Source organism: Oncorhynchus mykiss, chromosome 11, assembly GCF_057628025.1.
Source record: "Oncorhynchus mykiss isolate SJ-2025 chromosome 11, ASM5762802v1, whole genome shotgun sequence".
Lineage (NCBI taxonomy): Eukaryota > Metazoa > Chordata > Actinopteri > Salmoniformes > Salmonidae > Oncorhynchus > Oncorhynchus mykiss.
In genome coordinates, this window is record NC_143032.1 from 73,377,935 (window position 1) to 73,405,637 (window position 27,703).

The window sequence follows — 27,703 nt, forward strand, 5'->3', positions numbered from 1 at the left end:
TATAGTTTACGTATTTGACCATGTTAATGACCTACGGCTCGTATTTTTGTGCGTTATTGTATTATAATTAAGTCTATGATTTGATAGAGCAGTCTGACTGAGCGATGGTAGGCAGCAGCAGGCTCGTAAGCGTTAATTCAAACAGCACTTTCCTGCCTTTGCCAGCAGTTCTTAGCAATGCTTCAAGCATTGAGCTGTTTGACTTCAAGCCTATCAACTCCCGAGATTAGGCTGACAATACTAAAGTACCTATTAGAGCATCCAATAGTCAAAGGTATATGAAATACAAATGGTATAGAGAGAAATAGTCCTATAATAACTACAACCTAAAACTTATTGAAGACTCATGTTAAAAGGAACCACCAGCTTTCATATGTTCTCATGTTCTGAGCAAGGAACTTAAACGTTAGCTTTTTTACATGGCACATATTGCACTTTTACTTTCTTCCCCAACACTTTGTTTTTGCATTATTTAAACCAAATTGAACATGTTTCATTATTTATTTGAGACTAAATTGATTTTATTGATGTATTATATTAAGTTAAAATAAAAGTGTTCATTGTTCATTCAGTATTGTTGTAATTGTCATTATTACAACTATATATAAAAATTGTCTGATTAATCGGTATCAGCTTTTTTTTGGTCCTCCAATAATCGGTACCGGCATTGAATAATCGGTCGACCTCTAATTGAATTCATCACTACTTGTATTTGTGAGAGGTATTGACATGTTGAATGCACCGAGTTGTATGTTTTGACTACTGGCGCGTTGCTCGGACGCCCATGCATACACCACAAGACATGCCACCAGAGGTCTCTTCACGGTTCCCCAAGTCCAGAACAGACTATGGGAGGCGCACAGTAATACATAGAGCCATGACTACATGGAACTCTATTCCATATCAAGTAACTCATGCAAGGAGTAAAATTAGATTTAAAAAACAGATAAAAAATACACCTTATGGAACAGCGGGGACTGTGAAGAGACACAGACACATGCATACACACACACACACGATAACATACGCACTATACACACACGTACAAATACAGTGCCTTGCGAAAGTATTCGGCCCCCTTGAACTTTGCGACCTTTTGCCACATTTCAGGCTTCAAACATAAAGATATAAAACTGTATTTTTTTGTGAAGAATCAACAACAAGTGGGACACAATCATGAAGTGGAACGACATTTATTGGATATTTCAAACTTTTTGAACAAATCAAAAACTGAAAAATTGGGCGTGCAAAATTATTCAGCCCCTTTACTTTCAGTGCAGCAAACTCTCTCCAGAAGTTCAGTGAGGATCTCTGAATGATCCAATGTTGACCTAAATGACTAATGATGATACATACAATCCACCTGTGTGTAATCAAGTCTCCGTATAAATGCACCTGCACTGTGATAGTCTCAGAGGTCCGTTAAAAGAGCAGAGAGCATCATGAAAAACAAGGAACACACCAGGCAGGTCCGAGATACTGTTGTGAAGAAGTTTAAAGCCGGATTTGGATACAAAAAGATTTCCCAAACTTTAAACATCCCAAGGAGCACTGTGCAAGCGATAATATTGAAATGGAAGGAGTATCAGACCACTGCAAATCTACCAAGACCTGGCCGTCCCTCTAAACTTTCAGCTCATACAAGGAGAAGACTGATCAGAGATGCAGCCAAGAGGCCCATGATCACTCTGGATGAACTGCAGAGATCTACAGCTGAGGTGGGAGACTGTCCATAGGACAACAATCAGTTGTATATTGCACAAATCTGGCCTTTATGGAAGAGTGGCAAGAAGAAAGCCATTTCTTAAATATATCCATAAAAAGTGTTGTTTAAAGTTTGCCACAAGCCACCTGGGAGACACACCAAACATGTGGAAGAAGGTGCTCTGGTCAGATGAAACCAAAATTGAACTTTTTGGCAACAATGCAAAACGTAATGTTTGGCGTAAAAGCAACACAGCTCATCACCCTGAACACACCATCCCCACTGTCAAACATGGTGGTGGCAGCATCATGGTTTGGGCCTGCTTTTCTTCAGCAGGGACAGGGAAGATGGTTAAAATTGATGGGAAGATGGATGGAGCCAAATACAGGACCATTCTGGAAGAAAACCTGATGGAGTCTGCAAAAGACCTGAGACTGGGACGGAGATTTGTCTTCCAACAAGACAATGATCCAAAACATAAAGCTAAATCTACAATGGAATGGTTCAAAAATAAACATATCCATGTGTTAGAATGGCCAAGTCAAAGTCCAGACCTGAATCCAATCGAGAATCTGTGGAAAGAACTGAAAACTGCTGTTCACAAATGCTCTCCATCCAACCTCACTGAGCTCGAGCTGTTTTGCAAGGAGGAATGGGAAAAAATGTCAGTGTCTCGATGTGCAAAACTGATAGAGACATACCCCAAGCGACTTACAGCTGTAATCGCAGCAAAAGGTGGCGCTACAAAGTATTAACTTAATCAATTAACTTAAGGGGGCTGAATAATTTTGCACGCACAATTTTTCAGTTTTTGATTTGTTAAAAAAGTTTGAAATATCCAATAAATGTTCCACTTCATGATTGCGTCCCACTTGTTGTTGATTCTTCACAAAAAAATACAGTTTTATATCTTTATGTTTGAAGCCTGAAATGTGGCAAAAGGTCGCAAAGTTCAAGGGGGCCGAATACTTTCGCAAGGCACTGTATATTTTGTGTTGTAGATATGTGGTAGTACAGTAGTGGCCTGAGGGCACACACTTAATGTGTTGTTAAATATGATGTGAATGTATTGTAATGTTTTTAAAATGGTATAACTGCCTTAATTTTGCTTGACCGCAGGAAGAGCAGCTGCTGCCATGGTAGCAACTAATGGGGATCCATAATAAATACAAATACTGGCATGTCAACTGAGCCGGGATCATGGTCAAACGGATTGGGAAGTAGGTCCCAAAGTGCTCTTCCAATCGTTGGAGGTGAGCAGTCTTCACTCGTGTGGGACACTTACTGATGCTGTTTTCTGTTAGAAACATACACAGCCAAGGGAAGGGCTCTCTACAATAAGAATGATTTCCTCTGAATCCACTGATTCGGTCATTCATCTGTAGAATATTGGTGTATTTTCCCTGCATGCTCGCATTCAGTTTGTTCAGTTACCCAAGTATGCCTGTTACATAGGCAAGGAGACATATTATTATTTGATTTTACACAGAAAGTCAACCAAGTCTGTTTTTTTTCTTACATCCATGTTGAATGACAGCTCCTCTCTGAATGCAAACAATCTTTTCAACACTCCCCCACGATAAGCACCAAGCCACGGTGTGAAATAAAACATTTTCTTCCTCTGATCCCATATCTCCACACAGTTTGGCGAACAGGCGTGCGAGCAGTGGATGTCGTTTGATGTTGTTTACAAACTAAGTTACCTGCTGCAGTATACAGTATCTCCAAATTTTGTGCTCAGCTCTTTTGCCGCCAGTTGCTCTCGGTGTATCATACAATACATCCATATGGCAGAGCGAGACACATTCATAACTAGAGTACAGAGGCCTGCCCGCGGTCCCACCATAGATTGAGCCCCATCCGTGCAAAAGCCTACCATTCACTCCCATGGAATCTGTTTTTCGTAAATTCTTTAGCCATGCAGAACACTGAACATCCCCTGTGCCTTCTCATGCTCTGGAATCGTTAACGGAACAATACGTCCTCGTGAATAGCATCTCCAAACATGTTTAGCAAACAAAAGTCAATGCATGGTAATCTCGGCCCTCACAGCTATCATCCATTTGGAGAGCATAAGCTGGGGAGTTTTTGATTGGTTCAGTCAGTCTCCTCTTGATTGCTAGTAATAGCATAAATTCTTTGTTCAACAATGTCATGACGTCGGCCTGATGGGGGAGGTTTATGACCCCCATAAATACCTTTCCCCTTTTTCCTCTCTCTACTCTACCGATGTGACTCTAGTAAAGCCTTTGTTAACATTGAGAGAGAGTCTGGTGACATCAAACGATGGGAAATGGAACCATATTTCGGTAAGCCAACCAGTTGAAAATATGCGTGAATATTCAGTTCAGTTGGCGTCTGAGACATGATTACTGATGGTAGGACGACATAAACTGTATATTGGAAAATCTACACATTCTAGTTATCAGATTTACATGGAATTGTTGTGCAATTTAAATGTTTAAATATGAAACTGTTTGTGAAAAGATTAAATGTAATTTTAGCTTCTTAATGAGAGAACTGTTTGTTAAAAGAACACCACTCTGTTCACTCAGAGGCCCCGCCCAAGTGAACAGACATGGGTTGTAAAACTATGAAACAGGCCCTTCTTTCACCACTATATAAACCCGTTGACGAAAATGTAACTTCCTGTTCCAAGGACGTGTGGACTTGAGGTCCCCACGTCGAAAAGACAAAGACCACCTACATAACTAAGCCAACCTCAGCAAGAACCTAATGAAATTAGCATCGAATTCCAATGTTAAGGTGACAACCTACATGCCGGAAGGATGAATTTCAACTATACCAGCCAGCATGAGTTTAAATTATGGCAACTTGGTATGAACTTTGAACTCTTATTCACTAAATAATTGATACCTCCTAGCCGTTGTGTTACTGTAGACAACTGCAGACATGGACTAGGAAAGGACGGACAGAGTATCTATCTACCAAACGATGACGGTACTACCAAATATCCATTCTACCACCAGACATTCTTCAAAGGACAACCAGGCCTCCCATCTACGACCAACCGATCGAAGCGCATCTCAGAGTAAATATTATTGTATTTTCCTTTTTCAAATGGGCGGTAATTTAGAATGCAAAAGATACTGTATTTACGATAGCATAGCTGCCTACGGCCCTATAGAGGCACAAAACCTTTTTGCTCCTCAGTCTTCCCGCTCTTTCACTCAAACCCAGCCCCCTTTCTTTGTGTAACCAGCTGTCATATCAGTTCCGTCCGCTAGGGACGTTTTCCTTTATGACATAATTTGTAATCAATGTATGATACATTCTGTGTATATGTAATTCTATGTGATTATTTAGGTATTTAGTAAATAAATAATTCAACCAAATTTTGTATCGCTGATTCAACTTGCTAGCAAGGGTTTGTGAAGATAACCAAGAATTTACAACTTTCAGAGATTTGAGATTAAATAAGATGACGATTAAGTATTGACTGCTATTGATGTAAAAGATTACTAGGTCTTTAAGAGTTTATTCGGAAGATAACAGCTCTATAAACATTATTTCACGGTGCCCCGACTTTCTAGTCAACTATTTACCTGATTAGCTTAATCAGGTAATATTAATTACAGATAAATTATTTTATAGAATAGCATGTCATATCACTTAATCCGGCATAGCCAAAAACACGACAACAGTGTTATTTGACAAAGGTATTGATGTGAGTTTCTGTGTCTCTGCCTCCACACATTGTTTTCACCATATCAATTGCGGCCGGTAATATCAAAGTCTTTGCAATAGAGTGTGGTTTCATAGCGTAGCGAGCCTAGCAATTCACCGTGGCAATGATTCAAGTGCAACGGTCAAATGCAGCCTTTTCCCATGATCTCTAAGGGCCGTATTTGACCGCTGCACTTGAATCATTCCCACAGTTAATGGCTAGGCACAATGCGCTATGAAACCACACGCTATTGCAGACACTTTGACATTACCGGCCACAATTGATTGTGGTGATATTATTTATCAAAGTGCAGCTGCTACTACTCTTAAACCTTTGGATGCCATCTACCATAGTGCCCTTCGTTTTGTTACAGGTGACAGTTTTGATACTCACCACTGCATCCTGTATCAAAAGGTTGGCTGGACTTTGCTAAAGACCCGTAGATCTCTACATTACTCCCTTTTTGTTTACAAGGCCCTACTTCATAAACTTCTGTCTCATCTAACTTTGCTGTTGAAGTATAGACACTTGAATTGTCTTGAATTGTCTAACTCCATAGCAAAGCTAGCTTTCCTTACTTTGCTATACTCACCACTGCACATGTTTGTTGTGATTGAATGACAAGGACACACCCAAGAAACACCCACATGAAACCACACCCTTAAGACAACTCTCGTTTGCCTTCTGTCATGGCATTTTTTTAATGAGTATGGTATTTTTTTGTCATGGTATTTTTTTAATGAGCTAAGATAAAAAATTATGCCAAATCGGGAAGTGCAGTTGACCTTTTAAAGTAATCTATTTTCTTATATTGATGCCTCATAGGCCATTTTCAAAGGGATTCGCTGGATTTTAGGCGCAGTCGCTCTTAAACATTTCCCTCTCTGTTCTTGTCTCAGACCCTCATTTCATGTATCAGAATCAGATACTGGATAGGAGAGCGCAGTCAGTGCCTGTCCCATAAAGGTCACAACCTTATGCAACGCCCCCCCCCCCCCAAAAAAAAATACAACAAAAAAAATGTTGAAATCCCTGACACCATCTCACTTATTCCAGACGAAGTTGCTATAAAACATATTTGTCATACAACCTCCATTCACAATTGATGCTCCTATTCGATCACAAAAAACATGATCCGGCCTGAGGAGGCACAACAACCAGAAGAGGGAACACGAGGCTACACACACACACACACACACAGGTGAGTCCATTACCTATTGAACTATAATTATTTACTCCTCCCTTACACAAAACATGTCCACAGATAAGGACAAGGCAATGTGCAATATGCAGCCAGGGTAAAGGTATTCAGTGGTTTTCTGTATATTTTTTAAAATGTTACAATGCCAGTCTTCTTACATAGGACAAACTGTATACTCCTCTGATAAACAAAATATAACTTTAATTATATAGGCCCAGTGTATTAATATAGTAATAACAACTGTACTGTAGTGCATAGGTTAAATGACTGACTGCAACCTTTGTTTCAGTATCGTTTCTCTCTCTGGCGGTTTGATTACGTAACTTTGGCGCCATTGACTCACCCTTTCCCTTTAAATCGTCCCAAAAACGTAATATATTAACACAGGCTGCTGTATGCGCGGGAGAGGCTTTTGATCGACAGTGGTCCAATCCCAGTCTACTGTCAAATGAACCGCCCTTTAGTACCATTGGTTGTTTCGTCCAATATACGTAGCGGATTCATTTGCGTTATCTACATTGGTTCAATCTGCTGTCAGTCCGGAAAGGCGCGCTCAACAACGTTTAAAACTCATTGGATAAAAAGTACAAACCAATCAGCGTACTTTGAATGTTCGGATGATGACCATTGGTTACTGTGTTGCGCTCGTTCGGGTTTACCTCATGCTTTGGCTCTTATAATAGGTTATTTCCCATACATGTGGTAAAAGGATTTATGAACCGCCCAGGCGCGATTTGCAACGCGGGAAATACTTGCAAAAATAGGAGCAGACATTGTATCCACATTGACAGTGTGAACACAATTTTTGTAGATTCATGAATTTTTGTGCCATATTTTTTATAAGGAATTGTGGCACGGTTTTCTTCGTCTTTGGAAATGAATCCTATTTTCACTCCTGATTGAATAGCTGAATTTTGTGGGACACTTTCGGTCTTATAGCTGCCGAACCCAACTTTTTGCTAAAGTCAGGTTACGTGATAGCAAAGCTGGGTAAATAGCTTTTTCTTCAGATGGCAAGTGATTCCTGAGCATTGTGATACAATTTGAGATTTGATCAGCTTTTGACACATTCGTCTTTCATCTCAACGATGGCCGAGAACAAGCATCCTCAAGTTATTTTTTGCAACGACTCTCCAAAGAGAGTCCTGGTGTCTGTGATCAAAACCACCCCGATCAAGCCCAGGAAGAACGAATCTCTGATAGCGACCAGCCCTGGATTCAGCGACTTCATGGTGTACCCGTGGAAGTGGGGGGAGAACGCCCATAATGTGAGCCTGAGCCCGGGCTCGGTAAACGGGGCTGCCTCCCCTACCGGGACCAACACCGCCAGCGAGGCGGACATGGGTGCCTCCCATGACCAGATGAAGGTAGGATAAGTTTGAGGTTGTTTTTCATGTTGTTTAGCCTAATAGTATTGTGTTGTGTTGAAGTTTAAATCCTATCCGGTAGGCTTCTTTAGACCTTGCATGAATTATGTGTCTGATATGACGCCGTAATAACTAAAATTTGCATGTAACTCTCAATTATTTGTTGTGTTAAATAGTCTTGCAATGAATGAGATTATCGGTTACATTGCTTCAACTTTAGAATCTTAGTGATCATGTTACATTCAGAGGATTCTTAGGTCACTGGCCAGCTAAAAGTTAACTTTACACTACATCATTGAATGATGCAATCTAGTGGCAATCTGAATAGCTGTCCAATATTTTTTTTTAAGAGTCCGTATCTTTGAGTGCTTGCAACAAAAATAACGTGTTTTGAGTGAAACGGAAACTCTGAAAAGTGTATTTAAAAAAACGCCCGCGCTCACGGTGTGACATGATGGATTTTAAACCCCAGGCAGCTGTCATACGTGACGTAGCGTCGCCCGCCAAAAATGTTTCCGGATGTGCTTGGAATAAATGAATACATGCACCTTGCGGCACCATTAATTGAACAAAATATAATGTAGCAGTTATTTGAAATTGGACTGGACAAGAATTGAACAGTCACATGTCACCATGCATTAGTAAGTTTTACTTAACCAATGACCACATTAACTTTAGTTTTGCATAATGATAGACCATACAATTTATTTAAAGGTTGATATGGAATAATGCTGCATTCTAAGCAGTTGTAAGCCTACCTACTATTCAGAAAGTAAATAAAGCTGCATTTATTAATATAACTGTAGGTAACTTTGTTTCCACTTGGTTTTCAGGACAGTAAAGAGGACGCTATTCGGCGTGGCCGCCCGCGTGCTGACACTGTCCGTGAGTTGATTAACGAGGGGGAGAGTTCCTCCAGCCGCATCCGCTGTAACATCTGCAACCGTGTGTTTCCTAGAGAGAAATCCCTACAGGCCCACAAGAGAACACACACAGGTGAGAAAAGTCTCTACGGGCCCGCAAGAGAACACACAGGTGAAAGCAGAGCACAGATGGCCCTGACACACTGACACCCAAACTACCAGGACACTATGTGGTTCCCTGTGTTACAACACCAACGCACTGCTCACTTTTATAGGCATCTGCTAGAAAAATAGAACAATTACAAACGAATAACTCTCCCTGTGTTCTCACCCAGGGGAGAGGCCTTACCCGTGTGACTATCCTGACTGTGGCAAGGCTTTTGTCCAGAGTGGCCAGCTAAAGACTCACCAGCGCCTTCACACCGGAGAGAAGCCCTTTGTCTGCTCTGAGAAAGGTGAGCACACAACTAGACCTTCACTTTTGAGATTATACCTTAAGGCCATTTATTTATTTATTGAACCTTTGTTTAACTAGGCAAGTCAGTTAAGAGCAAATTGTTGTTTACAATAACGGCCTGCTTTACAATGACGGCCTACCAAATATAGGTGGTACCTTTAGACCTTTCTCATAGGAGGGGTGCAGAATCCACCATATAGAAAAGAATGACACTAACTCTGATATCATTGTTCTCTCCCAAGCCTGCGGGAGTCGCTTTACCCATGCTAACCGGCACTGCCCAAAGCACCCATATGCCCGTTTGAAGAGAGAAGACCCCAAGGAGGGACCAAACAAGGCCCAGTCTGTAGACAACAAGGCTGTGGCAGAGTGGCTGGCAAAGTGAGTGGCTCTGGAGGGAGGGGGACAGGCAGATCAGATGGATAGTAAAACAAGTGAAGCAATTGAGGGATCTCACCTTATTCTGCACACCCCAATTCTCACCATATCCCCCTTTGACTCTCTGTGTTGTGGCAGGTACTGGCAGACCCGTGAGCAGCGTGCCCCTGTGCCCACCAAGGGGAAACCCCAGGGCAAGGGCGGGGTGGAGGACCAGGAGCAGCAGGACCCCCGGGAGTTTCTCCAATCAGATGAGGAGGAAGAGGAGGAGCCAATGGAGGAAGAGAAGTGCAACGGGGGTGGGGCTGCCAAACGGAGTCTCCAAGAGCAACGGGAGCGTCTCCATGGTGCCCTGGCGCTCATTGAGCTGGCTAACAACCTGTCTGCCTGAAACCCTACCCATATCCCAGTGTTGAAACCCTCCCCAGTCACTCCCCTTCTGCCCCCCTGCACAATGTGTTCTGGGTAGAAGTTGTCTGTAGGGAAACATCTAGGATAAGCTTACCCTCCCCAAATACTTAACCATTAATGGGGGGAAATTCTAAGCGGAACTTAGATCAGTATCTGGGGTTCTTCTCCGTGTGCAGTGTGGGGCAGGCACAAGCTAAAAGCACCTTATCCAGCTTCCAATTGTATCCTTATTAGGCTGCTAAGATTGTAGATCACAGGTGGCTGGTGGCACCTTAGTTGGGGAGGACGGGCTCATAATAATGGCTGGAATGCAATAAATGGAACATTCCGTTCTCTACATTCCAGCCATTATTATGAGCCTCCCCTCACCAGCCTCCTGTGTTGTAGATGTCAATATATGAAGAACGTTTCACTTTCCTCTGCCTTCTAAAGACTGGAGGAGATGACCTTTTAATGTTTAGTTTGTTTTGTTTGCACTTTGGTGGTAACGAGTTATTTGTTGTGTCTTTTACTTTTGACGATAAAGTATATTGTGTGAGTATGTTTATATAATGGAAGTCTATGTAGATTTAGCTCAGATGGATGGAGTGATACAGGGTGTGGTCAGTCATAGGACCGTTTAAGTGTATCTAAATACTGGAAAGTGGATTCCTCTCCTGATTCTCTGATCTGGACTGTGACACGATAGGTGAAAAAGCAATGTGGTGGAAGCCTATCAGGGGATTTCGCTTCCACCTGTAGTTCTTTCAGATCAGTGCAGGTGAAGGAGAGTAGATGAGGGGAGGAAGTCACTGTAGAGACTATTGAGATGCAACCCATTGCAAGCCTAATCTACAGTAGTGGCTAGCCACAAGCTTTCACAAAAATGCAAGCTCCAACCCCTTCACCTATTAAATGTATCACACCTAGAACTGTAGCTATAACCCTGGAGGGACAACTCTTGTCCTGGAGAGCCGCAGAGTGAGCAGCCGCAGCTCCATATCAGCCCTTAACAAACCTGATCTAGATGATCATCTTATCACGGGGATTTAGACCACAGTTAGTTGGGTCAGGTGTGTTAGAGCTGGGCTGGAACAAAAGCCTGCCCATGCTATGGCTGTGCAGGCCTGGCGTTGGCCTTCTCCATTCTAACCAAATTACATGGCCAGACATACGGAAGAGGAGTATTTAAAGTCATTAGTGTCGCCACCTTTTATATTAAAAGATGCTGGCTGATTGGAGATACGGACTTGTAGCCCCATTGGTGGTGTATGTACAAGCCTTCTCTATAATAAACATTTCATAGGTATTTATTTCATCATGTTTTTTTGTCCTTTTTGTTAACGATCTGCTATCACAAGCTGTCTCCAAGTACTGACATATAGTTCCATTGAAGAATATATTGATCATCGCCTCCCTAAAATGATTTAGTATCTATCGACGTCAACTTCTAGCCGTTAGAATTGTACTCCCCTTTGCAGCAGCACGTGTATCTACAGTATCTGCTACTAAGTTTTGCATTTATGGATTAAGCTTGCAATGTAACATGTTTCCACCTATTAGACCAGTCTAAATAAATGGGACATGTTTCCACCTATTAGACCAGTTTAGAGAAATGGGACATGTTAGACCAGTCTAAAGAAATGGGACATGTTTCCACCTATTAGACCAGTCTAGAGAAATGCGACATGTTAGACCAGTCTAGAGAAATGGGACATGTTAGACCAGTCTAAAGAAATGGGACATGTTTCCACCTATTAGACCAGTTTAGAGAAATGGGACATGTTAGACCAGTCTAGAGAAATGGGTCATGTTAGACCAGTCTAGATAAATGGGACATGTTTCCACCTATTAGACCAGTCTAGAGAAATGGGACATGTTAGACCAGTCTAGAGAAATGGGATATGTTTCCACCTATCAGACCAGTTTAGAGAAATGGGACATGTTTCTACCTATTAGACCAGTCTAGATAAATGGGACATGTTTCTACCTATTAGACCAGTCTAGAGAAATGGGACATGTTTCCACCTATTAGACCAGTTTAGAGAAATGGGACATGTTTCCACCTATTAGACCAGTCTAGAGAAATGGGACATGTTTCTACCTATTAGACCAGTCTAGAGAAATGGGACATGTTTCCACCTATTAGACCAGTCTAGAGAATTGGGACATGTTTCCACCTATTAGACCAGTCTAGAGAAATTGGACATGTTTCCACCTATTAGACCAGTCTAGAGAAATGGGACATGTTAGACCAGTCTAAAGAAATGGGACATGTTTCCACCTATTAGACCAGTTTAGAGAAATGGGACATGTTAGACCAGTCTATAGAAATGGGACATGTTGGACCAGTCTAAAGAAATGGGACATGTTTCCACCTATTAGACCAGTTTAGAGAAATGGGACATGTTAGACCAGTCTAAAGAAATGGGACATGTTTCCACCTATTAGACCAGTCTAGAGAAATGGGACATGTTAGACCAGTCTAGAGAAATGGGTCATGTTAGACCAGTCTAGAGAAATGGGACATGTTTCCACCTATTAGACCAGTCTAGAGAAATGGGACATGTTAGACCAGTCTAGAGAAATGGGATATGTTTCCACCTATCAGACCAGTTTAGAGAAATGGGACATGTTTCTACCTATTAGACCAGTCTAGATAAATGGGACATGTTTCTACCTATTAGACCAGTCTAGAGAAATGGGACATGTTTCCACCTATTAGACCAGTTTAGAGAAATGGGACATGTTTCCACCTATTAGACCAGTCTAGAGAAATGGGACATGTTTCTACCTATTAGACCAGTCTAGAGAAATGGGACATGTTTCCACCTATTAGACCAGTCTAGAGAATTGGGACATGTTTCCACCTATTAGACCAGTCTAGAGAAATGGGACATGTTTCCACCTATTAGAACAGTCTAGAGAAATGGGACATGTTTCTACCTATTAGACCCGTCTAGAGAATTGGGACATGTTTCCACCTATTAGACCAGTCTAGAGAAATGGGACATGTTTCCACCTATTAGACCAGTCTAGAGAAATGGGACATGTTGGACCAGTCTAGAGAAATGGGACATGTTTCTACCTATTAGACCAGTCTAGAGAAATGGGACATGTTAGACCAGTCTAGAGAAATGGGACATGTTTCTACCTACTAGACCAGTCTAGAGAAATGGGACATGTTAGACCAGTCTAGAGAAATGGGACATGTTAGACCAGTCTAGAGAAATGGGACATGTTCGATCAGTCTAGAGAAATGGGACATGTTTCTGCCTATTAGACCAGTCTAGTGAAATGGGACATGTTAGACCAGTCTAGAGAAATGGGACATGTTAGACCAGTCTAGAGAAATTGGACATGTTTCTACCTATTAGACCAGTCTAGAGAAATGGGACATGTTTCTACCTATTAGACCAGTCTAGAGAAATGGGACATGTTAGACCAGTCTAGAGAAATGGGACATGTTTCTACCTACTAGACCAGTCTAGAGAAATGGGACATGTTAGACCAGTCTAGAGAAATGGGACATGTTAGACCAGTCTAGAGAAATGGGACATGTTCGATCAGTCTAGAGAAATGGGACATGTTTCTGCCTATTAGACCAGTCTAGTGAAATGGGACATGTTAGACCAGTCTAGAGAAATGGGACATGTTAGACCAGTCTAGAGAAATGGGACATGTTTCTACCTATTAGACCAGTCTAGAGAAATGGGACATGTTAGACCAGTCTAGAGAAATGTGACATGTTTCTACCTATTAGACCAGTCTAGAGAAATGGGACATGTTTCTACCTATTAGACCAGTCTAGAGAAATGGGACATGTTAGACCAGTCTAGAGAAATGGGACATGTTTATACCTATTAGACCAGTCTAGAGAAATGGGACATGTTAGACCAGTCTAGAGAAATGGGACATGTTTCTACCTATTAGTCCAGTCTAGAGAAATGGGACATGTTTGACCAGTCTAGAGAAATGGGACATGTTAGACCAGTCTAGAGAATTGGGACATGTTTCTACCTATTAGACCAGTCTAGAGAAATGGGACATGTTAGACCAGTCTAGAGAAATGGGACATATTAGACCAGTCTAGAGAAATGGGACATGTTTCTACCTATTAGACCAGTCTAGAGAAATGGGACATGTTAGACCAGTCTAGAGAAATTGGACATGTTAGACCAGTCTAGAGAAATGGGACATGTTTCTACCTATTAGACCAGTCTAGAGAAATGGGACATGTTAGACCAGTCTAGAGAAATGGGACATGTTAGACCAGTCTAGAGAAATGGGACATGTTTCCACCTATTAGACCAGTCTAGAGAAATGGGACATGTTAGACCAGTCTAGAGAAATGGGACATGTTAGACCAGTCTAGAGAAATGGGACATGTTAGACCAGTCTAGAGAAATTGGACATGTTTCCACCTATTAGACCAGTCTAGAGAAATGGGACATGTTAGACCAGTCTAGAGAAATGGGACATGTTAGACCAGTCTAGAGAAATTGGACATGTTTCCACCTATTAGACCAGTCTAGAGAAATGGGACATGTTAGACCAGTCTAGAGAAATGGGACATGTTAGACCAGTCTAGAGAAATGGGACATGTTAGACCAGTATAGAGAAATGGGACATGTTTCTACATAAAGGAGGGTGTAATGAATGCTTGGCGTTTGCAATGTTTTATTATTTGTTAGCAACACTACATCTCTTAACCATGTGTAAATTGCCAATTGTTTTTATATATATGTTTTTGTTGTTTTCATTAGGTTTGTGCTTCCTGCAACACCCAGATGCTTTGTTGGCCATATGTGATTAAGTGTTGTATCCCACTGGGCACATACTGGTTGAATCAACGTTGTTTCCAAGGCATAAAAAAAACGATGTTATGACATTGACTCAACGTGCAAAACTGATTAGATTTGGAAAAAGTCATTAATGTAAAGGACTTTAGGGAATATTTGTCTATTTCACCCAGCTTTTAACCTAAACGACATGGTTAAAATGTTTGTTGATATTACGTTTCTTGACAACTCAATCGAATATAAATCAAAACTAAACTCAGCAACAACAAAAAACGTCCTCACTGTCAACTGTGTTTATTTTGAGCAAACTTAACATGTGCAAATATTTCTATGAACATAACAAGATTCAACAAATGAGTCAAACGGAACAAGATCCACAGACATGTGACTAACAGAAATGGAATAATGTGTCCCTGAACAAAGGGGGGGGGGGGGGGTCAAAATCAAAAGTATCAGTAAGTATCTGGTGTGGCCACCTGCTGCATTAAGTACTGCAGTGCATCTCCTCCTCATGGTCTGCACCATATTTGCCAGTTCTTGCTGTGAGATGTTACCCCACTCTTCCACCAAGGCACCTGCAAGTTCCAGGACATCTGGGGGGGGGGGGGGGGGGTGGCCCTAGCCCTCACCCTCCGATCCAACAGGTCTCAGACATGCTCAATGGGATTGAGATCTGGCTCTTCACTGGCCATGGCAGAACACTGATATTCCCTTCTTGCAGGAAATGCACAGAACGAGCAGTATGGCTGTTGGCATTGTCATGCTGGAGGGTCATGTCAGGATGAGCCTGCAGGAAGGGTACCACATGAGGGAGGAGGATGTCTTCCCTGTAACGCACAGCATTGAGATTGCCTGCAATTACAAAAAGCTCAGTCCGATGATGCTGTGACACACCGTCCCAGACCATGACAGACTCTCCACCCCCAAATCGATCCTGCTCCAGAGTACAGGCCTCGATGTAACGCTCATCCCTTCGACGATAAACGCAAATCCGACCATCACCCCTGGTGAGACAAAACCGTGACTTGTCAGTGAAGAGCACTTTTTGACAGTCCTGTCTGGTCCAGCGACAATGGGTTTGTGCCCATGGGTGACGTTGTTGCCGGTGATGTCTGGTGAGGACCTGCCTTACAACAGGCCTACAAGCCCTCAGTCCAGCCTCTCTCAACCTATTGCGGACAGTCTGAGCACTGATGGAGGGATTGTGCGTTCCTGGTGTAACTCGGGCAGTTGTTGCCATCCTGTACCTGTCCCGCACGTATGATGTTCAGATGTACCAATCCTGTGCAGGTGTTTTACATGTGGTCTTCCACTGGCGAGGACAATCATCTGTCCAGCCTGTCCCTGTAGTGCTGTCTTAGGCCTCTCACAGTACAGACATTGAAATGTATTGCCCTGGCCACATCTGTAGTCCTCATGCCTCCTTGCAGCACGCCTAAGGCACATTCACGCAGATGAGCAGGGACCCAGGGCATCTTTCCTTTGGTGTTTTTCAGGGTCAGTTGGAAGGCCTCTTTTAGTGTCCTAAGTTTTCATAACTGTGACCTTAATTGCCTACCGTCTGTAAGCTGTTAGTGTCTTAACGACCGTTCCACAGGTGCATGTTCATTAATTGTTTATGGTTCGTTGAACAAACATGGGAAACAGTGTTTAAACCCTTTACAATGAAGATCTGTGAAGTCATTTGGATCTTTACAAATTATCTTTGAAAGACGGGGTCCTGAAAAGAGGACATTTCTTTTTTTGCTGAGTTTAGATGTTGAATTGACGTCTGAGTCCAGTGGGATGACATGTCCAATACATTGTTTTGATAGAGCACAGGTTAAACTGGAACTTAGTTAATAATCAAAACAACCCAAGTGTAGTGTATATATCTTGATGTATTTTGAACACTTTGTTGATTATTTGGTTAAAAAGTTAAGTTTTGGCAGTTAATATATTCCACAACTTGTTTGTTTGAAAAAGAGAAAACAAATCTCCTGCACACAATCTACAGTACAAGAGCTTTGAAGTTGATGTTTAAATGATTATGAAATTCACTCTCCCTCCCACCATGTTAACAGACCATAGCATTGTGCGTTTTAAGCCTTGATATGAAATGTTCTGACTTGCTTTGTAGAGATGACATTGTTGATGTTTAAAACAGTTTCTCTTTATAGGCAGTCCACACTGTTGGTACTTGTTGGTCTTCAATAAACACCATCAATGATCATGATCCAGGAGACGGGTTCATTCCTTCTAGTTTATTGCTATGCTAATGGTTGGTAAGAGCTTCATCATCACTACACTGCAGTTCAGTTGTCCTTGTACATACAGCTCAATACACTACAGTATGTCTCTCAGTACACACATTGGTTTCACGGGTTGCTTAGTAACCACTAGTGGCCATTGCTATTTACACATGTACTAGTATGTATGTATGTATGTATGTATGTATGTATGTATAGTATAACACCACTTGTCTTGACAACACAACTAAAATTACAGGTTTCAACTTGCAACACAAATAATAAACATTGTCAAAAGTATGATCATAATTTTTCATAAAGTTACATTAAAACATCAAATGTAAGAACGTCCGCTACAATATGGAGCAGTTACAAAGGGTTGTGCTTAGAGTACAGAAAATAAACTATGGCATCATGACCAGTTGTATCGCAGGTGTATTCACTTACAAATTGTGTTCACGCAGAGCTCCCTTGAAAAAGAGGCCTTGGTCTCAATGGGACCCTGATAAAATAAAAGGTTAAATAAAGATAACTTATTTTACAAGGAGTCTGTCTGTGGAATCTTCCATAATGGGAATCTTCAGCTGATCCTGTTTTTTCTGGATTCTGCTTCCATTGCATTGGGATGGTTTGCTGCTGCTGTGGAACGTCAGGTAGGAATACACAAGTCCCCCTGATATACTGACGAGAAGAGAGAACTACAGAGTTAGACATTGGCAAAACCAGAATAGAATGGTATAGCAACAGGTTTATTTTGCTAATGTGTAAATAAAACATTCATCCATTCTTACCAAATATTCAAGCCCAGGAAGTTTGTCCATGAAAAGAGGTAATCTCCACCTAAAAACATACCGATGTAGGCCACAGCAACATTCTGAGGGAAACAATTGATACACTATATAGTTGACTTGACATGATATTCATGGGTATGTGGACTCATGAGATGGAAATGATCAGAATACGATTCCCCACAGGCATTCGCATCAGGGTTGCATTTGAAAACACGTTTTTCCCCTTTTGTGCTCACTGACCCTGACCCAGCTGTGTCAATATAACCCTAAAAGTTAGGAACACACATATTGACCCACATGTTACTGGTCCAGTTGTTCTTCTTACCTTAATTGCTCCCACCACTGTGGTGGTGAGTGCTGAGTTGTAGTGGCTACACAGCACTATTGAATACATCAGCACAAACCTGAAACAGAGAGAAGCACAATATCTTCTTATTAATAAGGCCATCACCACCCTCTACTGGGGGTCTATTTAATGTTTTGATATGTCCTGAGAATTGTTAGAGGAAGTTGTCGGCAACAATGGAGCCCAATGGGACCACGCCAAGGCTAAGGTGGGGCGTGTCTCAGTGTTCTGCTCTGCCTCCGGTTGGTAAGGAAGTATATCCTCATTCAGTCTACACTTCATTGCTCTTACAATGTTGAACATCAACATACTAAACTGCCTAGTTTAGGTGGAACAATGCCTCTTAACAGCCATAGAGAAAGGGATATGCTGCCAGTTTCTCTTTCAGTAATGTGTACACTCACCCCATGATGCAGGACATAAGGAAGCAAGAAACAAAGGGGGTGTTCAACCAGTGTTCATATGTAATGGCCTGTCAACACAAAACCACACACACAGGCAAGGTCAAACAGACAGGGATTAGCTGATCCTAGATCTGTGCCTAAAATCAACGTATATCCTGAGAAAAAGGGAAATGCATTTACCTTGTGTAAATCCCCAGTGAAAGCACTAGCCAAAAGAGTTGGAATGAAAATGATGAATGCATTGTAAAATAAGATCCCATATTTTCCAAGACCCTTTAAAAAAAAATAGAAAATACAATTTTACGTGAGTCAGTATTACACAAAACAGTTAGCTATTCAACTTCTCAACTATAAGAGGAGAGTGTTGCTGGAGCTTAAAGGTAAAATTATCAACCATGTTAGGCATACTGCACTGTTTACTTTACCAGTGTGCATCCTAACAAATGAATCAACATCACTTAACCTGGCCACAATTAGGTCATTATCATGCAAATTCAGACCCTACACAATGCAACCAATAGAGCTCAGGTCAGCAATACCTCACCTCACATGGCTGGAACGTAAACATACATGATGTCTGGATTCATCCAAGCTGCCTTAGACATATGTATGCAGTCTCCTTAATCTGAAAACTGGAAGTATCTACCTGTAAAGAGAATCTAGTATCAGGTGCTTGGTATTTTCAAAGTATCCAGAACCATTCTGGGATTTTATTAGAAAAAATAAAATAAAACAAGTTTACTTGCTCAAATCAATGTGTTATCTCTTATTATTATAGTGTGGCAAGAATGTGTCCTACCTCAGTTCCCAATTTCTTCTTGGTGTACACACCACTGGCAGCAGTGAAGACATCATTAAGCAGAATGAATGTGTAGCCCTCGGCATCAAAGGCCAAGTCGGAGCTATAGGAGAAAATAAAGGGAACATTTTATTCATAATGGTAATGAAGACTTCCTTCAAAGTATCTTTGATGTTTTCAGAAGTAATATCAAGCAGAGAAGAGTAGCTCATTCAACAGGAATTTGTTAACAGTGTGAACATTTGAGTTGCAACTTACCTTGCTGCCACCAATGCTCCAAAAACGATGGCCAAAACACTGTAGATCAGACGACTAGGGATTTTTTTTCTGGAGAGGATATTGAAATTCACATGTTAATACTATAAGGCTGAACTGAACATTAGCAGTTGATGACAATAAAATATACAGATGTGAAAAGATGGCCACAAACTTCAATATCCTTGCTTCCATGATCATTGTCATCAATATGGTGAACTTCCTTAAGACTGTGAACATGGGTAAACTGTAAAGGATTAAATTGATCAATCACATTTGTCTGCTTTTTTATAAATGCATTTGTCAGAGTGCTTGGCAACACTGGTCTAAGTCCCTATGAGTAGAGGTTGGTGTTTAAGTTGTACATACTGTAATTGAGATGATATCTGAAACTAATGCATTACGTTTCACTCATGAATTTAGACTCCATTGTACCTTAACTTCTTTGTACCCGCCAGTCCTGTTATGTGGTTTCCAACATACAGCAGAGGTAGAGGGAAGATCTGTATAGCAATAATTAATTTAATGAATGAATTCAAGATGTTATATTGATGGCAAACTGCAAAAATACATCTTGGAACATCTGACTCTTTTTCAGACTTATTGTGGTTCACCTTTTGTTGTATGCATCTGTGACAGACAGGCATAGGATTGAAACAAGAATATAACAAACTTACTTCACTTAATAAAAACACTTACTTTGATGAAAATGCTTCTGTCAAAGTCTTGAAAGTGAACTGTTTGGTTAATTTTAGCAGCATAGAGAATGATGATTGTAGTGGCCATCTGGAAAAAGGGGGAAATCAAGAGGGGGTTCGATATTTATGAGAAGATGGCAATTTTGCGTTACTGACATTGAATCAGATATTTTTTACATCAACAATTTGGTTTGTTGGTTATGATGATGTGAAGGTAATCTGAGGGTATATCTGTTGTGCAACTTCTACCTCAAGAATCCTGAATTGAGGTATATTACCTGTCCAATTCCTAGAAACATGTACGAGGGAAATCTAAGAGAGAGAAAAGAGATGTTATTGGTCAATAAAGAAGACGTTTTAATAAAGTGTAACAACCCCATAACAACTGTCTGCCTGTTGGAGCTTCAAGTTCAGTGTTGCCTGGGGAAGTAGGTATACTCTAATTTAGCTCAAATATTCCAAACGGCCAACCCGGCAAAGGAACGGCACCCTATGTGAAGAAAAATGATATGATAAATTGTGACATACACTCTTAATAACCTAAAAAGATCAGATACCTTTGCTTCCATATTGGTCTTGGTAGGCTAATAGTAGGCATATTATTGAAACAGATAAGTGGAGACTCAGCTGAGACAGAAATTCACAGGTTTCAAATTTCCACCATTCTTTTCAGGTTATTTTCAATCGGTCACACTTTTTTTAATAGAAAAAGAACTAAATTGGATGTTCTAAGTCCACAACAATCCTTAGATCACATCAGCAGACCACTTTTGAGGTCAAGGAAAAATCTAAGATATGTAGGTTTGAGTGAAGTTACCTTTTAATTCTAGCACTGCTCGTTTGGTTACTGGTGTTTGTAGCGCACATGAGACGGAGTTTGCTAAACAAATGGCCACTGGATTGGTGAAAATAATCATATAATTCTGCCAGATAGGCAGAGGCTACTTTGTAGCTATACTGAACAAAAATATAAAAACGCAACATGTAAAGTGTTGGTCCCATGTTTCATGGGGTGGGTATAATTTATGGAAACTTCCAAACAGGAATCTGTTGCAAAAACGTTGTAAAATAACAAGGCTGCCAACAAACAACGCATAAAAAAGTTGTATAGCGGCATAATAAGATACCGGGTAGGGAGTGGGCTATTTCATTAAGTTTTTCACTCCCATCGTTTATTCCGAAAAATGTCTGTCCTCACTCGGGTAGCCTATGGACAAATATTAAGAATAAGCTACGTGGTGTACGTTGTTTGTTGGCAACCTTGTACTTTACGAAGTTTTTGGAACAGATTCCTGTTGGAACGTTACACAAATTATACCCACCCTATTTTATGAGCTGAAATAAAAGATCCCGGAAATTTTCCATACGCACATAAAGCTTATTTCTCTCAAATTTTGGCAACAACTATGTTTACATCCCTGTTAGTGAGCATTTCTCCTTTACAATCCATTCACCTGACAGGTGTGGCATAACAAGAAGCTAATTAAACTGCATGATCATCACACAGGTGCACCTTGTTCTGGGGACAATAAAAGGACACTAAAATGGGACAATGCCACAGATGTCTCAAGTGCAATTGGCATGCTGACTGCAGGAATGTCCACCAGCTGTTGCCAAAGAATTGAATGTTCTACAACAGCCTCCAACGTCGTTTTAGAGAACTTGGCAGTACGTCCAGCCGGACTCCAACCACAGACCACGTGTAACCACACCAGCCCAGGACCTGCATATCCTGCTGGAGACTGAGACTAGCCATCCAGACAGCTGATGAAACAGAGTTTGATTGTACAAAGAATTTCTGCACAAACTATCAAAATCAAATCACATTGTATTTGTCACATACACATGGTTAGCAGATGTTAATGCGAGTGTAGCGAAATGCTTGTACTTCTAGTTCTGACAATGCAGTAATAACCCATGAGTAATCTAACCTAACAATTCCACAACTACTACCTTATACACACAAGTGTAAAGGGATAAAGAATATGTACATAAAGATTTATGAATGAGTGATGGTACAGAACGGCATAGGCAAGATGCAGTAGATGGTATCGAGTACAGTATATACATATGAGATGAGTAATGTAGGGTATGTAAACATTATATGAAGTGGCATTGTTTAAAGTGGCTAGTGATACATTTAAAAAAACATTTTTCCAATATTAAAGTGGCTGGAGTTGAGTCAGTATGATGGCAGCAGCCACTCAATGTTAGTGGTGGCTGTTTAACAGTCTAATGGCCTTGAGATAGAAGCTGTTTTTCAGTCTCTCTGTCCCTGCTTTGATGCACCTGTACTGACCTCGCCTTCTGGATGATAGCGGGGTGAACAGGCAGTGTCTCGGGTCGTTGTTGTCCTTGATGTTCTTTATGGCCTTCCTGTGACATCGGGTGGTGTAGGTGTCCTGGAGGGCAGGTAGTTTGCCCCCGGTGATGCGTTGTGCAGACCTCACTACCCTATGGAGAGCCTTACGGTTGTGGGCGGAGCAGTTGCCGTACCAGGCGGTGATACAGCCCGACAGGATGCTCTCGATTGTGCATCTGTAAAAGTTTGTGAGTGCTTTTGGTGACAAGCCAAATTTCTTCAGCCTCCTGAGGTTGAAGAGGCGCTGCTGCGCCTTTTTCACCACGCTGTCTGTGTGGGTGGACCAATTCAGTTTGTCCGTGATGTATACGCCGAGGAACTTAAAACTTACTACCCTCTCCACTACAGTCCCGTCGATGTGGATAGGGGGGTGCTCCCTCTGCTGTTTCCTGAAGTCCACGATCATCTCCTTTGTTTGTTGACGTTGAGTGAGAGGTTATTTTCCTGACACCACACTCCGAGGGCCCTCACCTCCTCCCTGTAGGCTGTCTCGCCGTTGTTGGTAATCAAGCCTACCACTGTAGTGTCATCTACAAACTTGATGATTGAGTTGGAGGCGTGCATGGCCACGCAGTCGTGGGTGAACAGGGAGTACAGGAGAGGGCTCAGAACGCACCCTTATGGGGCCCCAGTGTTGAGGATCAGCGGAGTTCAGCGGAGATGTTGTTACTACCTACCCTCACCACCTGGGGGAAGCCTGTCAGGAAGTCCAGTACCCAGTTGGGCAGGGCGGGCTCGAGACTGCTTGATGACGAGTTTGGAGGGTACTATGGTGTTAAATGCTGAGCTGTAGTACAGCATTCTCACATAGGTATTCCTCTTGTCCAGATGGGTTAGGGCAGTGTGCAGTGTGGTTGCGATTGCGTCGTCTGTGGACCTATTGGGGCGGTAAGCAAATTGTAGTGGGTCTAGGGTGTCAGGTAGGGTGCAGGTGATATGGTCCTTGACTAGTCTCTCAAAACACTTCATGATGACGGACGTGAGTGCTACGGGGCGGTAGTCGTTTAGCTCAGTTACCTTAGCTTTCTTGGGAACAGGAACAATGGTGGCCCTCTTGAAGCATGTGGGAACAGCAGATTGGGATAAGGATTGATTGAATATGTCCGTAAACACACCAGCCAGCTGGTCTGCGCATGCTCTGAGGATGCGACTGGGGACGCCGTCTGGTCCGGCAACCTTGCGAGGGTTAACACTTTTAAATGTTTTACTCACGTCGGCTGCAGTGAAGGAGAGTCTACAGGTTTTGGTAGCGGGCCGTGTCAGTGGCACTGTATTGTCCTCAAAGCGAGCAAAGAAGTTGTTTAGTCTGTCTGGGAGCAAGACATCCTGGTCCGCGACGGGGCTGGTTTTCATTTTGTAATCCGTGATTGACTGTAGACCTCTTGTGTCTGAGCCGTTGAATTGCGACTCTACTTTGTCTCTATACTGACGCTTAGCTTGTTTGATTGCCTTGCGGAGGGAATAGCTACACTGTTTGTAGTCGGTCATGTTTCCGGTAACCTTGCCCTGGTTAAAAGCAGTGGTTCGCGCTTTCAGTTTCGCGCAAATGCTGCCATCAATCCACGGTTTCTGGTTTGGGAATGTTTTAATCGTTGCTGTGGGTACGACATCACCAATGCACTTGCTAATAAACTAGCTCACCAAATCAGCGTATTCGTCAATGTTGTTGTTTGACGCAATGCGGAACATATCCCAATCCACGTGATTGAAGCAATCTTGAAGCGAGGAATCAGATTGGTCGGACCAGCGTTGAAGAGACCGGAGCGCGGGAGCTTCCTGTTTAAGTCTGTGTCTATAGGCTGGGAGCAACAAAATGTAGTCGTGGTCAGCTTTTCCGAAAGGAGTGCGGGGGAGGGCCTTATATGCGTCGCGGAAGTTAGAATAACAATGTTCCAGGGTTTTACCAGCCCTGGTAGCACAATCGATATGCTGATAGAATTTAGGGAGTCTTGTTTTCAGCCTTGTTAAAATCCTAGCTACAATTAATGCAGCCTCAGGATATGTGGTTTCCAGTTTACATAGTCAAATAAAGTTTGTTCAGGGCCATCGATATATCTGCTTGGGAGGGGGAATATATGCGGCTGTGATTATAATCGAAGAGAATTCTCTTGGTAGATAATGCGGTCGACATTTGATTGTGAGGAATTCTAAGTCAGGTGAACAGAAGGACTTGAGTTCCTGTATGTTGTTATGATAACACCACGTCTCGTTAATCATAAGACATACCCCCCCCGCCCCTCTTCTTACCAGAAAGATGCTTGTTTCTGTCGGCGCGATGCCGGAAGAAACCAGCTGGCTGTACCGACTCCAATAGCATGTCTCGGGTGAGCCATGTTTCCGTGAAGAAAAGAAAGTTGCAGTCTCTTATGTTTCTCTGGAATGCTATCCTTGCTCGGATTTCATCAACCTTGTTGTCAAGAGACTGGACATTGGCAAGTAGTATGCTCGGTAGCGGTGCGCGATGTGCCCATCTCAGGGAAGCTGTGTGCTCCTGCAGTTCGGCATTGTAACCAACTTCAGTGGGTAAATGCTCACCTTCGATAGCCACTGGCACGCTGGAGAAGTGTGCTCTTCACGGATGAATCCTGGTTTCAACTGTGCCGGGCAGATGGTAAACGTAGTGTGGGTGAGCGGTTTGCTGATGTCAACGTTGTGAATACATTGCCCCATAGTGGCGATAGGGTTATGGTATGGGCAGGCATAAGCTACAGACAACGGACACAATGGATTTTATCTATGGCAATTTGAATACACAGAGATACTGTGATGAGATCCTGAGGCCCATTGTTGTGCCATTCATCCGCTGCCATCACCTCATGTTTCAGCATGATAATGCACTGCCCCATGTCGCAAGGATCTGTACACAATTCCTGGAAGCTGAAAATGTCCAAGTTCTCGCATGGCCTGCATACTCACGACATGTCACCCATTGAGAACGTCTGGGATGCTCTGGATCGACAGGTACGACAGTGTGTTCCAGTTCCCGCCAATATCTAGCAAATTCGCACAACTATTAAATAGGAGTAGGACAACATTCCACAGGCCACAATCAACAGCCTGATCAACTCCATGTGAAGGAGATGTGCAATCAATCAACAGCCTGATCAACTCCATGTGAATGAGATGTGCAATCAATCAACAGCCTGATCAACTCCATGTGAAGGAGATGTGCAATCAATCAACAGCCTGATCAACTCCATGTGAAGGAGATGTGCAATCAATCAACAGCCTGATCAACTCCATGTGAAGGAGATGTGCAATCAATCAACAGCCCGATCAACTCCATGTGAAGGAGATGTGCAATCAATCAACAGCCCGATCAACTCCATGTGAAGGAGATGTGCAATCAACAGCCCGATCAACTCCATGTGAAGGAGATGTGCAATCAACAGCCCGATCAACTCCATGTGAAGGAGATGTGCAATCAACAGCCCGATCAACTCCATGTGAAGGAGATGCGCAATCAACAGCCCGATCAACTCCATGTGAAGGAGATGCGCAATCAGCCTGATCAACTCCATGTGAAGGAGATGCGCAATCAACAGCCTGATCAACTCCATGTGAAGGAGATGCGCAATCAACAGCCTGATCAACGCCATGTGAAGGAGATGTGCAATCAACAGCCTGATCAACTCCATGTGAAGGAGATGTGCAAACAACAGCCTGATCAACTCCATGTGAAGGAGATGTGCAATCAATCAACAGCCAGATCAACTCCATGTGAAGGAGATGTGCAATCAATCAACAGCCAGATCAACTCCATGTGAAGGAGATGTGCAATCAATCAACAGCCAGATCAACTCTATGTGAAGGAGATGTGCAATCAACAGCCTGATCAACTCCATGTGAAGGAGATGTGCAATCAACAGCCTGATAAACTCCACGTGAAGAAGATGTGTAATCAACAGCCTGATCAATGTTTCGCTGCATGAGGCTAATGGTCAAATCAGAAACCTTCTAATTCACGACACTACCTTTTTTAAAGGTATCTGTGACCAACAGATGCATATCTGTATTCCCAGTCATGTGAAATCTATAGATTAGGGCCTAATACCAACCCATGATAGCTGTTGTTTCTTTAGATCACCCCTCTTTCTAAATTTCTAAGGGATATTTCCATCTCTGTCCACGAAAGCGCTGGTATGTAAGGTACGCATTTAGAACGGCGTTTTCCAGCCAATTGCATTTTGGAACATTTGCTCGTAGGCCTACCGATGTGTGCACATTGGCACAATTAAAATGTAAAGAAATAATAGTTTATCAATTTAAGCTAAACATTCTGATCTGTTCCTTCAGCCTTATTAATTGATACGGTGTATACCTCCACTACACTACTTTGATACGCATGGTGAGGATTAAGACGTGGAGTATAGGCAATAGCCACATAAAAAGTGGATATACGGCGTACACCCAACCACTGCTCCAGCTGCTATGCTCATGCCGCGTTAAAAACCCTCGGATATTTCCGAGTTCCCACTACATGCGTTCAAGACCACTGGGAACTAGAAAAAAAAAAGATTTGAACGGTCATCCAACTCGAAATGCCAAATCGGGAACTCTGGCCTCTTTCTGGAGTTCCGACCTTCCCGACCTAAAGATCACTTACGTCATGATTTACCCTCGATTGTTTTCGAGTTCCCAGTTGTCTTGAAAGCACCACTTGCAAAGGATTTCTAGCGAGTGACCTCTGCACAGTAAGTACTGCAGTGACGAAACGATCTTACCTGTAGTTTGTGAGAATCGTTTTGTTAACAACAATGATCAAGAATGAACTGACGGCGTAGAACGCAGCAGAGAGAAACTTCAACAACCCGGAATGTTCGGCTTCTGGCAAGTTAGCTGAGGTAGACATTACTTCAAGAATAGTTGTAATCGTCAACATGTGAAATGATCTCCGCTGCTTTCACGTTGGCTTTGTCACGATCGTGTGGAGGAAGTGTTATTAGACTGGGCGGGGATTGTTCAAACA

At 42.2% G+C, this 27,703-nt stretch overlaps 2 protein-coding genes and 1 long non-coding RNA gene across 7 annotated transcripts in view; 2 read left to right on the forward strand and 1 right to left on the reverse strand.

Annotated features, from left to right (window-relative positions):
* The window catches only part of LOC149979852 (uncharacterized), a 581,301-nt gene extending 575,450 nt beyond the window's left edge, over window positions 1-5,851 (forward strand). The window contains exon 3 of the long non-coding RNA XR_016484687.1: window positions 5,767-5,851. This is a non-coding gene — a long non-coding RNA (uncharacterized LOC149979852). The remainder of the gene's footprint in view (window positions 1-5,766) is intronic.
* A 1,336-nt stretch (window positions 5,852-7,187) lies between these two features.
* On the forward strand, window positions 7,188-11,367 carry znf367 (zinc finger protein 367). The gene is made up of 5 exons (XM_021622090.3): window positions 7,188-7,961; window positions 8,795-8,957; window positions 9,160-9,279; window positions 9,524-9,662; window positions 9,798-11,367. The coding sequence occupies exons 1-5, from the start codon at window positions 7,683-7,685 to the stop codon at window positions 10,048-10,050; spliced, it is 954 nt and encodes a 317-aa protein (XP_021477765.1). The 5' UTR covers window positions 7,188-7,682; the 3' UTR covers window positions 10,051-11,367.
* A 5,712-nt stretch (window positions 11,368-17,079) lies between these two features.
* Window positions 17,080-27,698, reverse strand: slc35d2 (solute carrier family 35 member D2). Of its 5 annotated transcripts, XM_021622091.3 has the most exons (12): window positions 27,459-27,698; window positions 20,651-20,684; window positions 20,374-20,460; window positions 20,110-20,177; window positions 19,850-19,921; window positions 19,678-19,746; window positions 19,420-19,522; window positions 18,801-18,893; window positions 18,621-18,688; window positions 18,196-18,274; window positions 17,871-17,953; window positions 17,080-17,760 (listed from the first exon to the last, which is right to left on the reverse strand). In XM_021622091.3, the coding sequence occupies exons 1-12, from the start codon at window positions 27,614-27,616 to the stop codon at window positions 17,613-17,615; spliced, it is 1,062 nt and encodes a 353-aa protein (XP_021477766.1). In that variant the 5' UTR covers window positions 27,617-27,698; the 3' UTR covers window positions 17,080-17,612. The 5 variants fall into 5 exon arrangements, 4 of the variants coding, with proteins under 4 accessions (XP_021477766.1, XP_090047231.1, XP_090047229.1 ...); XM_090191103.1 differs by lacking the exon at window positions 17,080-17,760 and having other exon boundaries at window positions 17,867-17,953; window positions 27,459-27,678; XM_090191104.1 differs by lacking the exons at window positions 17,080-17,760; window positions 17,871-17,953; window positions 18,196-18,274; window positions 18,621-18,688 and adding an exon at window positions 19,165-19,266 and having other exon boundaries at window positions 18,800-18,893; window positions 27,459-27,678.
* Window positions 27,699-27,703: the final 5 nt, after the last annotated feature.